The following is a 14,942-nucleotide window of genomic DNA, read 5'->3' as shown; positions in this document are numbered from 1 at the left end:
GGCCGAGCTTCGGGAGCCGTTTTCGGTGTGGTCTCACCGTGCGCCCCTCTTCCTCTGCTGCACCCGCAGTACATCTTTGATGTCAAAAAGCCAGAAGATGAAGTGCTGATCTGCATCCAGCAACGGCCCAAACAGTCCACCCGCCGGGATGGCAAGGGTGAAAATCTGGCCATTGGCTTTGACATCTACAAGGTGAGGCCAGCTGGGACCCCTGCTCTGGGTAAGGAGAGTTTGGGCTGCCTGGGCCTGGGGGAGAACACTCTAGAGCACTTTGGTCTCTGACATCACCCCTGTCCCCCTGGCCACATTGGATGATGCCATGGTTGTGCTGTGACACAGGTCCTGTTTCGATCCCCACAGAGGCCCAGCCTGCCTCGGATTGGTCCCACTGGAGCTCTCAGCCTGATTTCTTCTTGCCCAGACCCACAGGCTGTTTGGACGGGGAAGGGGACGATTGCTGGTGGTCGGGCCTAGGCTCTGGGGGGCCCCCCACGGCTTCCTCCCTCAGGGCTCTGGCTCCCCTGAGTTGGAAGCCTTGCTGGGCACTGGGAAGAAGCATCCTGGGCAGAGCCAGGAGGGCTTCCCCCTGGCCACTCCCCTGGCCTGGGCCCCGAGGCCTTCCACACGTTGTGACGCCCTGTGTGTGATGACACTCAGCGTAGCGGGGCGCCTTGGGCCTGCCAGACTCCAAGAACCTAATGAAACCAAGTGCATGTGCTGGGCCCACGGCTTGAGTCGAGGCCCTGGCATTTGATGTGCTGGGTCGTATCATAACCGTTTGTTCACGTCAGCATGTTGGAACATTCACTGCGTGCTGACGTTGTGACTTTGACGTGACATGACCTTCGCTGATGTGACTATAGCTTATCATGGCACTTATTCCAGGAATTGTCCAGCATGTCCCGGCAGCTGGTGATGTCATTTCATGGACACATGCTGTGTCCTGCGCAGATAGTGATACTTGATTCTGTTGTGATGTCAGAAACCCCGCAGACATTGTCACCAGGGGGATTCCCATTGCCACCCCTCTCAGTAGCTTTATGAGATATAATTCACATACCATATGACTCGCTCACTTAAAGTGTATTTGTAGAGTTGTGCGGCCATCACCACAGTCAATTTTAGGCCACTTCCATCACCCCAAAAAGAAACCCCGCACCCTTTAGCCGCCACCACCCAGTTGCATCCACCTCCCTCCCCGCCAGCCCTAGGCAGACAGATTCTCATGTACTTCTGACTCTGTAGATACGCCTCTTCCGGCAACGAGGGGGAGATGTGGGGTGCGGGGTGGGGTGAGGGGCTCTGTGTGACCCGATGTCTCCACCCCCGTCAGGTGGAGGAGAACCGCCAGTACCGTATGCACAGCCTGCAGCACAGGACCGCCAGCTCCATCTACATCAACTCCCGCAGTGTCTTCCTGCGCACGGAGCAGCCCGAGGGCCGCTACGTCATCATCCCCACCACCTTCGAGCCAGGACACACCGGCGAGTTCCTGCTCCGAGTCTTCACTGATGTGCCCTCCAACTGCCGGTGCGTGGGGACTGGCTGGGGGCCTGGGTTGGCAGGGCCTAGGTCCACACCAGGCTGGCCCGCAATCTGCAGCCCAGAGATCTTCAGTGTCGTCCTCAGCCATGGAGCCTGGGCCTCCAGCCTCCCTGACCTGACATTAGCATCCATCCCCTTTCTTCCCCTTCCTCTCCTCCCCTGTCCCAGCCTCTCTTGGCCACACGAAGGAGCAGCTGCTCACGTGTGCAGAGCGCTTCACAGTTTACAAAGAAGCTTTCACTCATCTCATTTGCTCTTCCTGAACCCTGGGGTGGGGGGAGGCCTGACCCCTTCATTTTATAGATCAGAACTGGGGATCGACGTTGGCTGGGGGTGGTTTCTGAGTCCGTGCCACCAGTGGCAGAGTCCGGCTAGGTGGACCCTGAAACCACCCCCATCCCTGCTGCAGTGCAGACCTGTGCGTCCCACACTGCCCTCCCACCTTGCTAGGCAGCCCAGAGTCGGTGCTCCCTGCCCACGTCCCAGACTGGGGGGGCAGCTTGTGGAATTAGCGGACCTCGGTCCCGCCAGTCTGTGCTGTGTTGGGCAAGCCCCTTCCCCCAGCGATCCTGATGCTTCCTAATCCGTAAAATGGGCAGAGTGGCAGTCACTTATCTCCCAGGGCTTTGTGAGGATTAGAGATAATACCTGTAACATCCCAGCAGAGTGCTTGGCACACAGTAATGCTCGGTACCTTGCTTTTCCCTTGGGAGAGGAGGGGGCACCCTTGGGTAGGGATGGGGCAGCGGGAAGCTTATGGGGCTTTGTTTGCCCGAGACAAGCATTGTCTGGACTAAACGCTGCTCTTGACCCCCGCCCCACTCTTCTCGAATCCCCTGACCTTCCGTCTTCCCGGACCCTCTCCATCACCTCCCGCCCCTTCTCCTCTGCCCCGCATCAGGGAGCTATGCCTGGATGAGCCTCCCCACTCCTGCTGGAGCTCCCTGTGCGGCTACCCCCAGCAGGTGACCCAGGTGCATGTCCTGGGGGCCGCCGGTCTCAAGGACTCCCCAACAGGTGAGCTTGCCTGGAGAAAACCCCCAGCCCTCCTCCCCTCCCAAGCCACAGACACAGCCTCCAGAGCTCTCCTGCTCTCACTCATTGAATGAGCAAACCCATCCTGACATCCACTTTGGGCCCAGCCCTGGGATGAAGCTGGGCGTATAGAGAACACGCTCTGCCTCCTGCCCTCGGGCGGCTTCCAGTGTGCCAGGGCAGTCAGCCGCAGGGACAGGCAGCTAGGAGGGAGGGCTCAGGGAAGGCTTTTTTGGGGGGGGGGCATTTCTCCAGGCTAAGGAGGTATTAAGGCGTGAAGCCTGGTGAAGGAAGGTAGGGGAGAAAGGTGCTCCGGGCGGGGGGAGCAGCTTGGGTAAAGGTCTGGAGACCAGAGATTACCAGTGTGCCCCCTCCTGTCTCTGGAAGTTAGGGAGCTGGCCAGGCTCTGGTCTCCCTTCTCCTGAATACACGAGCCCAGGCTTCTGTCTCATCCGGGGCCTGTCCCAGCCCCACCCTCACCCCGTTGCCCACTCCCTCTTTCTAGGGGCTAACTCGTACGTGATCATCGAGAGTGAGGGGGACAAAGTCCGCTCGGCCGTGCAGAAAGGCACCTCGACTCCTGAGTATGATGTGAAAGGCATCTTCTACCGCAAGAAGCCAAGCCAGCCCATCACTGTGCAGGTGACCCACCTGTCTGGGGTCCCTCCTGGGCCCCCCGCCTCATGCTTCCGCACTCAGAGTGGCTGGGCCCAGCGTGGCAGGGCCTTTGACAGGGACCCAGGAACACTGGGTTCTGGTTCCCACTCTGTCCCTGGCATGGTGTGGCCTAGGGAATTCTCTTGCCTGCCCCTCCCGGTGCCCCAGAGTCCCCTCTGTGGGGTGGGATGAGTTGGGTTAGCTGTAGGGATTGTGGGACACAGCAGGGTCAGACTGCTGGCCAGGGACAGTGGGCATCTCTGCCAGTCTTGCCCCAAAGCCTTGGGAGTTGTTCCTTAAATTTCCCTGGTGGCAGATGGTAGGAGTGACTATTGCCTGAGAGCAGGGGATTAGAAAGCCAGGGTCCTGGGCACGGGCTTCCTTCCCCTCTCAGGCCAAGGGGGCCACAGTTCTGAGCTCATTGGCAGGAAGCCCTCTGTCCCTGGGGTCCAGGCCAGCATCTCTCCCGGTGAGAAACCATCTGTAAACAAACGCTCGGGTATCCTGGGGGAGCTACTATAGGGTTTCCAAGTTTTTTAACACTGAGTCCTTCCGGATCAAATCACAGACCCATAGATGTTTGGGCTGGAAGGACCCTTAGGAGCCATTGATCCAAACCTCATGTTGAAGATGGGGAAACCAGAGCAGGGGGTGTATCACTTGTCCAAGGTCACCCAAGGTCAACAGCAGAGCTAATAATGACAGATTTAACTGTATACATGGAGGGGAGCTTTGACATATGGGAGGAAGCCTGAGGCTCTGGCAGGGGCATGGCCTTGCCCAAGGTCCACGGTGAGGCAGATGCAGGGCTCCTTTTCCTCAGCCCACCTTGCGTCACAGGAAGGGGAGTCAAGGCTCTGCCGCCGCTGTCAGCAGCCCTCAGACCCATAGTCCTTGTCTTGGAGATGGCCCCCAACCATCCTCTGTCTCCTTCCAGATCTGGAACTACCGAGTCCTGAAGGATGAGTTTCTGGGCCAGGTGCACCTGAAGGCCAGCTCGGACGACCTCCAGGCCCTGCACACCCTCCACCTCCGAGACCGCAACAGCCAGCAGCCCAGCGACCTGCCGGGCACCGTTGCTGTGCGCATCCTCAGCAGTGCCTCCCTCACGGCCATCTGATGCCTGCCCATCTACCTGCACCCACAGTTCTCACCACCATCCGCATGTCCCCAGCCAGGCCAGGGACTAACCTGGGAGCCGGGACACTGGCGTCCTTTTCCCAGCTTTTCCACTGACTTGCTGTGTGACCTTGGGAGGTCTCTGTCCCTCTCAAAGACACTTGCCTCAGCGTCCCGAGGACCCCAAAGCATTCCCTTCTCATAGAGGAGTCGTCTTGCCTGAGATTTAAAATAGCCCTCCCTACCCCAACTGCCACCATGGCTAAGGGACTCTATCCGTTGAAAACCTTCTCCCAAGGCCCTGCTGTCTGCCAGCGGAGTGCCAAGAAGATGTCACTTGTTTACACACAAACTACCACATCCCCAAGGCCCACTCCTGCCCCTTGTGTCCCAGACCTGCCCCAGTGTCCAAGACTTGCTTTCTTTGTCACCTACATCTGGTTTTCTAGCCACCTTGAAAGGACTCTTGGCTCTTGGGTTCCTGCCCAGGCTAGAATTTGGGACATGTCCAGGTGACATCTGTCCATTCTCGAATCCCATCCACTCACCCGCCCATCAGGTATTTATTCAAAGGAGATTCGCCAAATGAATAAACGATGCCCATGAGACCCCATGTGGAGCCGGGCCTCTCCTCGCAGCTCTGGGAGACCTGGCGTCCGTCCTGGGCCTCGCCTCTGCTCTCAGGTCCTCTCAGATACAGACGCCCAGAGGAGCTGCAGCCACCTTCTCCTTCTACGTTCTGATTGCATTCCCAGCCTCTGGTTTAGGGTCCCTGGAGAGGGGGTGGAGAGGAAGGGCGTCCTGCCTCCACTGCCCTGACGCGGGAAGGAGTGTGTCTGATGTAGTGGGCCAGGCGGGGAGAGACCTGAGAGGAGGCACCCCCCTCTGCTGCAAGACCTGGGCTTTTCCCGGGAGCAGGGACTCTGCAGTGGTGGTCTCGGGCCCGTTGACATCAGTTTGCACATTGGGCTTGACAGGAGATGGTAAATCCATTGTCTGACCAGAGGCCCTTCCACCAACATTCCCCTCAAAGCGTAGCCGAGGAGACATCACCCTCTTGCTGCCTGGACCAAAACTCTCCTTTTAGTCCTCAACGTTTTATATTCTTTCCGTTTTAACTCTCAATTTTAACCAGGGGTTTTTAAAGGAAAACTGAAAGGCAGAACCCTTTTTTCTTCTTAAGCTCCAGTTCCTGTGATCCTCTGATTTTATTTTGATCTGCTTGGGGAGGGACGTGGCGAGGTCATACCTTCTCAGAGGAGGTCTGGAGGTGGATGAAGAAGATGGGGGTTTGTACCCGGATGTTTTACAAGCCAGCACCTACTGCGTTCTTGGAGAGTGTTGGCGCTGTGACCATCTTTGGATCTCCCTGTGCCCTTCTCAGGCTCCAGACCAGGTGTTGTCAGTGAAAAAGTCCAGTTGGTTCAAGATCAGGAATTCCTGTGGCCTTGCTGGGAATTCCTTTGGGGAACCTGCCTTTTCAGCTCCAGATCTGGCTCTGGGGTGCAGTGACCTGGCTGGATATGCTGGATTCTTGACCCCTCGCTCTGGCTGGCTCTGCTCCTGTGTCCTGGCCCTGGGTCACGGGAGGGGCCAGGAACTGAATGACAAGGAGGACAAAAGGATTCCTTCTCGAAAAGCTGGGACTTCTCCTCAAGAACCCGAACCTAGGGTGAGGACTTTGCGTGTGACCAGGAGCAAGTTGCTTAAACCTCCTGTGCCTCGATTTCCCCCTCTGCAAAGTGGGGCCAGTGATTATCGTTTGTCAGCACTCTTCCTAGCAAGTGCTGTATAAGGGCAAAACAATACCCTTTCTCTATGTATCTTTGTATCCGTACACACTATATACAGTCATGTAATCACCACTTCTCAGTGTCTGTTTGAAAGGAAGACTCCTGAGTTGGGTGGAGTGTCGAGGGCCGGATAAGCCAGCTTGGGGCCTCTGGGGCCGACACACGGGTCTTTGCTCAGCCATGTCCACCTGGGCTACGGGGGCAAACCAGGACCAGCTGGAGACCTGTGTGGGCTTTAGCCTGGGGGCTGGGCATTTTGTCAGAACTGGTTCAGACAGCCCTGCCCTTGCTCCCTGCCCCTCTTGGTTGGCTCCTGGCTGTGTGGGGATCCTGGTCCCCCGGAGGCCCTGGGGACTGGGCAGGTGAGGATGGAGCTCTTTCAGGCTGGGACTGGAGGGTGAGTGGGGAGAGCAGCCGCTCTGTTTGCCTGGTGCACCCTGCAGTCCACAGGGGCCTCAAGTCCCCATTTGCAGATGGGTGGGGCCCCTGCTGCACAGCACCCCGAGCTGGGCTGCGTTCTCCTCAGGGCTGAGCGCAGGGTCAGGGGAGTGGAGACCTGTTCCGTTCTCAGAATAAATGTTACCACAATTCCAGAAAGGCCTTCCTGTGTCTGTCTGTCCCTCTGGGGATATGGGACAATGAAGGGAATGTTTCCCAGGCCTGGGTGACTGTCTGTTTAGAGAGCCACGTGAAGGAGTTACAGCTGAAGCTGGACCCCGATGCCTGCCTGGTGGGACCGTGCTGGCATCATTCGGCTGTCCCTTCACCTGGCCTTTTCCCAAGTCCCGTCCCAGGCACGGGGGTGGGGGAAGCAGCCACAGTGCCTGCTCCGGGGCAGTGTACAGACTGGTGGGGAAGACATGCAGAGAACCAGTGGCGAGGCAATGTGGGACTACTGGGTGTTCCCTGAGCCTGCTGGGGGCAGGAAGTCCTCGCCCTGAGCCAGTTGTGGAATAGAGGGGGGCAGCCGCATGAAGGGCAGCCGAAAAGGAGATGGGCTTGTGGGGGTACAGGTGGATGTAGGGGATCAGAGTGGAGGCTGTTGAGGGGGAGATGATGGCAGCTCGAGCCAGAAAGGCGGGGGTGGCGGGGAGGAGAAACCAGAGGGATTTCAGAGGTAGAGTGGACAGAACTTGGTGGCTGGGTTGGGAGTGGGGAGTAAGGGAAGAGTAAATGCACTAAGACCAAGATTTCCTCATCAGACTGAGGGAAGGATGTGCTGAGCGACGTGCCCGCCCTAGCGTAGTGCCTGGCCACTGTTGGGTGCTGAGCAGCTGTAGCTGTGCAGCACCTGGAGGGGACCACACACCCCCGCGCCACTCCGCACCCATCCTTCGCAGCTCAGACCTGCGCTCTGCCGGGGGCACCATTTCCTCTTCGGGCCTCAGCTCTCCCATCTGTGTGAGGCTGACACCACTCGCCCCCCGAGTCTGGCCGGCTCAGCAAGAGATGATGAGAGGGGTGGTAGGTATCGAGTGCGGACGGCAGATGGGAGTACAGCAGTGGGGACTGTTCAGGAGCAGCTCCGGTCATGGGCACCCAGCCAAGCACACGCCAGCACCCAGGGGTCTTCGGGGGTCAGGATCGTCGGGTCAGAGGGAGCCCCAGCCTCGGCACAGCCGGGGTCCCAGCGCCGTCGCTTCCCACCCGCTGCTCCAGGCGGAGGCCGGATGCTCAGCCTTGCCCTCCAGGGGGCGCCGTCGGGCAGCTGTGCCCGGGAGGTGGCGCAGTTGGGCCATTGGTCCCTCCCTGGGTCCCCCACCCCATCCTTTGGGTGGCAGCCAGGTGGCCCCTTCCCTGCAGGCACAGCCCAGTTACAGAGACTCCAAAAGAGTACCTCCCTCCGCCCTGGCCAAACCTGTCCCAGAGAGGCCTGCGTGGCTGGAGCTGCTGCCAGGGTCGCTGCAGGCGAAGGGCCACGGCGTGCAAGGGCCAGGTCTCAACAGGGAGTCCTCCGTGTCACCGTCTTCGCTGATGCTAATAACGAACATGTTGTTCACTCTCTACCCTCCTCCCCTACTGTAAAATCGCATTTTCCACCTCAGTTTGCACGAGCCCCTGGTACATGCAGCGTTGCTCCCAGTCAGCTGCTTTGAGAAGGTTCCCTGCATGATTAGAGACAGCAGGCATCTCGCGCCCCAGCCCCCAGAACAAGCTGTGGGGCAGTGGCGAAGTGATGAACTTCAGGGGGACGCATCTGAGGTGAGCCCTCGGGAAGTGGCCTGGGGCAAGGGCAGTGGCTGTGTGTGTGGGGGGTGCGGGCAGGGCAGCAGAAAGGGCCAGGAGGCAGGGCTTGCTTCCTCCTGCCCTGCCTCGCCTGGTCCTTTGCTCTGAGTCTCAAACAGCCATTTTGCGGAGAAGGAAACAGTCTTGGCAGACAGCAGGCAGGGGCCAAGACTCAGCAAATCAGTGACCAAGTCGGGATCAGAACAAGGTTTCCTGCCCAGGTGCTGAGAGCAGGTGGTGGGCATTACTGCAAATGACAGGAGGCAGCTGAGGCTGGGATGAGTGGCTCCGGGCCTGCTCCCACGCCGGTCGGCAGCACAGCCGAGAAAGACCCCAGTGCCCCGGCCTCCCCGCTGGGCGGCCAGGGCTCCGCCAGGGCCCTGGGCAGCACAGCCCGCCTCCCACGCTGATGTCACGACACCCAGACCTCGGAGGGCCCTCCAACTCCGCCTCCCAGGGGAAGGCTCTGGAGTAGGGAGGAGAGGGCAGCAGTGCCGGCCGGAGAGCTGCCCTGGGCAGGAAGGAAAGGGAGAGACTGAGAGAGAGAGTCACACAGCGAAAGACCGCAAGACCCAGAGAGACCCCCAGAGCAAGTCACGGAGCAAGACAGAGGAAGAGGGGGCTTGTGTCTGCAGATTTTCCCACACCTGCCACCCCAGCTTCCCGAGCCCTCTGTGCTGGTGGCAGCTCCAGCCAGGCCGGTGGGCAGCAGGGACCCAGGTAAGGATGGGCTGCCCGCTGTCCTGAGCCCTGGGAGAAGGGTTTGCTGGACTTCGGGGGAGTCATGGGCTCAGGCCACCCTGGAGCCACTGTCCCCACAGCCAATTGCTCCTGGTCTGGGCTCCCTGCCATCTCTGACCAGAGCTGGGACGGGGGGCAGACATGCTGGGGGTGGCAGACAGAGTCCTCTGCCCCTGACTCTTTGTCTCCTTAGGCCTCTCTCAGCCACTATCTCTTTCTTTATCTCTCTCCTTGGATAAGTCGCTTCCTTCCTCTGTGCCTCAAATTTCCCATCTGTGACATGGGAGATGAAGCCCCATCAGCCATGGTTGTTGGGAGGACAAGGTAAACTGAGCATGGGTACAGAAATGGAAATACAGTTCTGTGTTCTCTGTTGTCAATTTAAAAAGCAATTAACTTGAACAGGGATTAGTTATTATTTTGAAGAAAAAAAATGTCTATTTTGTAGCTTTTTCCTTACACGTGACCCTTAAATTCTATGCCCTTTCAACCCCTTTCCACCTGCCAAGGTCCTGAAGGCCCCGGTTCTGCCCCTGGCTCTCGGGGCTCACACTGGTGCAGGATGCCAGCACCACAGCTGGGCATCCTCTTCACAGACGTAGCTCCCCACGGCAGCTGCCTGCTGGCCTTTGTTGAATTCCCTTCTCAGCCAGACACCCAGGCCAGGTGCAGGTCTCCAGAAGGACGGTGTGCCTGCTGTATCCCGGAGCCCCAGGGCAGGGGTCAGGGCTCGGGTGTCAGGTAGTGTCATGGGCAGAGGATCAAATGCCCCAGCGCCTCTGAATGCACCTTGTGAAAAATTGATGCTCATCTTGGGAGGCAGGTAGGGGGCCAGAGGGGCCTCATGCCGGGGCCAATGGGCTGGGGCTGCTTTTGATCACCCCACTCAGTCCCACGAGTCCTTCCTGAGCTGTCCCTGTGCTGTGTGAGGTGATGGCTGAGCCCCACACCCTACCCTGTATCAACTCCCTCACTTTGGGAGCAGAGGTGGGGACAGACCCTGACCAGACAACAAACGCATATAGTCAGGGCCGGATAGAGGGAAATATTGGGGCTCTTGGCAGCCTGGGGACAGTCAGGGAAGGCTTCCTGGAGGAGGTACCATCTAAACTGAGCCGTGAAGCATAGGTGGGAATTTATTAGTCAGAATTCCAGGCAGAGGGTCCAGTGTATACAAAGTCTAAGAGGTATAAAAAGGGCCAGCATATTTCAGGAAGAGTGAGTGCTGAGAACGGCCCAAGGGCAGGGGTGGGGAAGGAAGAAAGCAGAGAGAGGCAAGACTGAGACGCATAGTGCTGGGCCTTAAGCGCAAGATGGGGGAGGGATTAGAGCCCCCATCCTGAAGGCCGGGGGTGCTCTGGAAGGGTTTTAGGCACGTCGTGTCATGAGCAGGTCATGTACAGCCTGACCCTCCTCTTGGGCCAGGCTGTCCCTGTCACCTGTACTCCTGGGGCAGCTCTGAGCTGGGTGGCCAGAGACCAAGTCCTAATCCTGAATTTGTCCTGTCCTGCTGTGTGACCTTTGGCAAGCCTTGGTCCCTCTCTGGCCCCTTTGCCCATATGTCCAGGGGAGGGGGCTGGACTTTCTACTTCTTAGGAGCCCTTTGGGAATCTCTGAATAACAGTAGTAAAAAGGGAGCTCAGCTGCTCTGGGCAGTGGAACTGGTGATGGTGGCAGAGGCTCAGGTCACGCAGGCTGGGCTGTGGCCAGAGGGAGAGAAGCCAGGGAGGGTTCCTCAGGGAGGAGGGGCTGGGGCTTTGGGAAGAGCCCAGGTGACCCAGCCAGGCTCAGTGCTTCCAGGGCTGGCTGGCTCAGAGGTTAGACATGGTCTCTCTCCCTGCAGAACTGTGTCTGGCCAGGCGGGCAGTAGGAGCATTTGACCAAGGACAATGGTGATTCTTCAGCAGGTGAGGACTCCTTCATCTTTCTATCAGGAATAACCCCGTTGGGTGGCTCATCCTTCCCTATCCCATATTCTCTTATCCATGTTCTTAGCTGTAGAATCCCCTCCCTAATCCTTTCTTCTAGAAAACTCCTATCTATGCTTCAAAACCCAGGTATGAAACTTTCCCTGACTCTCTCAGGGCCCATTCTCCCTGTGATGTGTCTGTTGGGGCCTCCCTTTCTCATTGCACTCACCCCACTGGTCAGAAATTACTTATTTATACACATCTCTGAATCCCCAGGTAGTCCAGGCAGTGGAACAGCATGTGCAAAGGCCCAGATGTAGAGAAGCCCTTGGAGAAAGGGAAGACGAAGTTGGCAAGTCTATTGAAGCCAGACCAGGAAGGGCCTTGAGCCTGACTGGGGAGAAGTGAAGGGGGGATGACGTAGCCAGAGCTACAGGTTCCGAGGGTAATATGGGGAAGAAGCAGAGGTGCTGCCCCCGGCTGAGTCCTCCAGCCCCCCTTCCTTCCCAGGGCCACAGTGGCCCCTGACCCTCAGCCCTTCCCCGTGATCAGCCTGAAACTCTAATGAGCTCCTGGTCTCCAGATTCAGGAATGTGGGCCCTGAGCCAGGTCGGCCTGGCACCAGGCCCTTGGGCTGGTAGGGCTGTGTGCTGTGGAGGCTTGGCCAGTGGCTTCATGTCCTCCAGGACCATGTGGGACCAATGGGCAGCCGTGCCCTGCAGCTGCGTGTTTGAGTGTGAGTTATGTATATGTGTGTATGTGAGAAGGCAGGCGTCAGGGCAGGATCAGGATAGACAGTCTTCTGTCCTGGGGCTGGAGGAACCACCCCCTAGAGCCCCTCGGCCTGAGAGTCTCTTCAAAGGCCCATCAGAGATGGCCAAGACCAAAAACAGAAGGAAAAGTCACTGTCACTGAGTGTTTGCTGGGTGCCAGGGCCTGGGCTGCAGGCGGGGCTGGGTGGATGGGGACAATTGCAGACCCCAGAGGGAGGGCCTGGGCCACTCATAGCTCCCACAGCCGCTTTCCCTCGGGAGGCCTCTGACTTGCTGTCCACCCTCCTCCAACCAGCCCCCCTGAACGCTGGCCCATCTCGTCTGGCAGCCTCTGCTGGGAGCAGGTATCTGCAGGTGGACCTGGCTCTGCCCACCCCTCACACAGAAAGCACATTTCTGTTACTTCTTTGGTCCTGAATGAAGTCCCAGCTCTGGGGAGCCAGCCAGCCACGCCGCTCCACAGGCAGAGCCCGCAGCCCTGGGCTCATCTTGGGCTTTGCTGTTGATAAGTGTGCGGACCTGGGGCACACACTTCCTTCAGCCTTCCTGAGCCTCAGTTTCCTCATCTGTAAAACGAGGATAAAAACCCTCCTTTCCCAGGATGGTTGCTGTGAAGATGAAATGCCATGAGGGGTTCAGTCAGAGCGCTTGCCTTTCACCTGCCTACCAGGTCCGCCTCCTCCCGCCACGCCTTCCCTGTCCTGAAAGACGGTCGGTCTGCCCGAGCACTTGGTCCCTCTTCTGACTGACTTCTAAGTCCTCGCTGTGGCCACGACTCCCTTTGGGACCCTTCCCTCCTCTGCGCGCACTAGAGTCTGACCGCACGCCACCTTCTTCCCCTGCCTTCCTGGGGCGTCCTGGTGAGCCCAGAAATGGGGGACAGCCTTCATCCTGCTCCCCACGGCCTCCTCAGCTCCAGCGCCAGCACCCGCGGAGATGGAGCTCTGTGCCGAACGAATGAACGATTGTGATTTCACCCTCATTTTGTCCGAGGGGCTGGGGCGAGCATGATACCTACCTCAAAGGGATGTTGGAGAACAAAATATCGTAACACATGTACAACGCTCAACCCAATGCTGGACACAGCTCAAAAGAGTTTAACGGCCGCGGCGACCACTACTAAAATCATATCAGTAGTGTTCCTGTGTATGAGAATTTCCCATTCTTTTCTCTCTTTTACTTTACTGGGCATAAATATTTATTTGGGATAAATTATTTGAGGAGACCTCAGAGAATATGATGTTTCTTGCCCCGTGTGTAGAGTGGCCCAGTGTGGGACATATCAGTGACAGATACTCACCCATCCCTCCCTCATTCCCTCCATTCATCCATCATGCCAGCCTATCTGAGCCCCACAGAGTACCAGGCACAGAGAACACTTTCATAAGTTGTGCTCAGAATCCAAATCTCTTCATTATGAAAAAATGTTATTCATTTGTTGAGGGTTCTAATTCTTCAAAAGTAGCATCCACATTGGTCCTACTGTGTGCCGGGTACTCTCTATACATGATCTCATTTTATCGCCGTAAGGCTGTCGGGTAGGGATCTTTGTGCCGATATTGCTGGTGAAGAAACTGAAGCCCAGATAGGGTAATTTATTTTCATTTTTAATTTTTTTTAATTTCAGCTATGCTTTTATTTATTTATTTTTTTAACTTCTTTATCAGAGTATAATCGCTTTACGATGGTGTGTTAGCTTCTGCTGTGTAACAAAGTGAATCAGCTATACATATATCCCCATATCTCCTCCCTCTTGCATCTCCCTCCCACCCTCCCTGTCCCACCCCTCTAGGGGGTCGCAAAGCACCGAGCTGATCTCCCTGTGCTATGCGGCTGCTTCCCACTAGCTATCTATTTTACATTTGGCAACGTATATATGTCCCAGGTAGGGTAATTTAGACATGAGCTGGGGCAGGTCCAGACAGGATAGGGAGCCATGCTGGTGAGGGGGGCAGCATGCAGGGAGAAGAGACCTTGGGAAGAGGCTGCTGTGTAGGGCACAGGGCTGTGGCACAAGGAGCAGGCACAGGGCTCAGGGGAGGAGGTCAGACTTCCCCTGCTGGGTGGCATTCGCAGAGCGTGAGCTCTTTCCCAGGCACCCTGTGGTAGGCTGGGCAGACCCATCATGTTGATGGCTTTGGGAGTAGGTGGGAGTGTCTGGAGGTTCCTAGTGTGCCGGAAGCCACCTCCTTCAGCCAAGTACTCACTCACCCACCCAGCAAAGTGGCACTCAGCCCCTTCTCTGTACCGGGCAGGGCACAAAGGGTACGGAGATAAATTGACTGCTCCCTGTCCTGGAGGAGTTTCCAGACCAGAGGGGGAGGCAGCTCCGAAACACAGCAAGGGTGCCCATGAGCAGAACTGTGATAGCAGGAGTCCTGGGGGTGGAGTAGGGTGGGAGGGAGCCTGGGGATGGGGGAGGCTTCTGCCCCGCCTGCGGTACGGCAGGGTGGGGTGGTGATGTCAGGGAAGGCTCTGAGGCTGTCGTGGTAGCCCCTCACATACAGATGGGGGGCTGTGGTCTCAGGAGGAGGGACTTGCCCCACGTTGCAAGGCCAGCTGGTGCTTGTGAGAACCCAGAGATCTGTGGTACACGTGACCCGCTTCTTTAGGACCTCAGGGAAGTCTGCTGTGCTTCGGTAAGATGTGATTTCTGGCTCTGTGGTGAGGCCAGTGTAGGGACTAGATGTACTTTGCCCAGATTCCTGGATCAGAGTGAAGTTTGAAGATAAATCTGTGGACTGTTGATAACAGTTGGGTTAAGTCTTTTATTAAAATATAATGTTCTTCTTTGTCTGTTGTGACAATTCCTGATTTAAGGTCCATTTTGTTTGATATTAGTACAGCCACCTCAGCTCTTTTTTGGTTACTGTTTTCAAGGAGTATATTTTTCTATCCTTTCACTTTCAACCTATTTGTGTCTTTGGATCTAAAGTGAGTCTCTTGTAGATAGCATATAGTTGGATCATGTGTTATTTTTTTTAAACCTTTTCTGCCGACCTCTACCTTTTAATTGGAGAGTTAAATTCATTTCCATTTAAAGACTTACTTCTTCCATTTTGCTGTTTTTTTTAATATGTCATATCTTTCCCCTGTCAATTCCTCTATAATGACGTCTTTTTTTAATTGAAGTATAGTTGATT

General features: G+C 56.9%; 1 protein-coding gene across 4 annotated transcripts in view; it reads left to right on the top strand.

Moving 5' to 3' along the window:
- CAPN5 (calpain 5) overlaps positions 1-6,746 on the top strand; it is a 57,458-nt gene extending 50,712 nt beyond the window's left edge. For all 4 annotated transcript variants that reach the window (XM_073808403.1, XM_033862211.2, XM_073808404.1 and 1 more), the window contains 5 exons: positions 70-192; positions 1,334-1,530; positions 2,447-2,562; positions 3,086-3,222; positions 4,175-6,746. In XM_073808403.1, the coding sequence (XP_073664504.1) occupies positions 70-192; positions 1,334-1,530; positions 2,447-2,562; positions 3,086-3,222; positions 4,175-4,357 (756 nt within the window). In that variant the 3' untranslated portion in view covers positions 4,358-6,746. The remainder of the gene's footprint in view (positions 1-69; positions 193-1,333; positions 1,531-2,446; positions 2,563-3,085; positions 3,223-4,174) is intronic.
- Positions 6,747-14,942: the final 8,196 nt, after the last annotated feature.

This window comes from Tursiops truncatus, chromosome 8, assembly GCF_011762595.2.
Source record: "Tursiops truncatus isolate mTurTru1 chromosome 8, mTurTru1.mat.Y, whole genome shotgun sequence".
NCBI classification, from domain to species: Eukaryota; Metazoa; Chordata; class Mammalia; order Artiodactyla; family Delphinidae; genus Tursiops; species Tursiops truncatus.
This window is presented reverse-complemented; position numbering and strand designations above follow the sequence as displayed.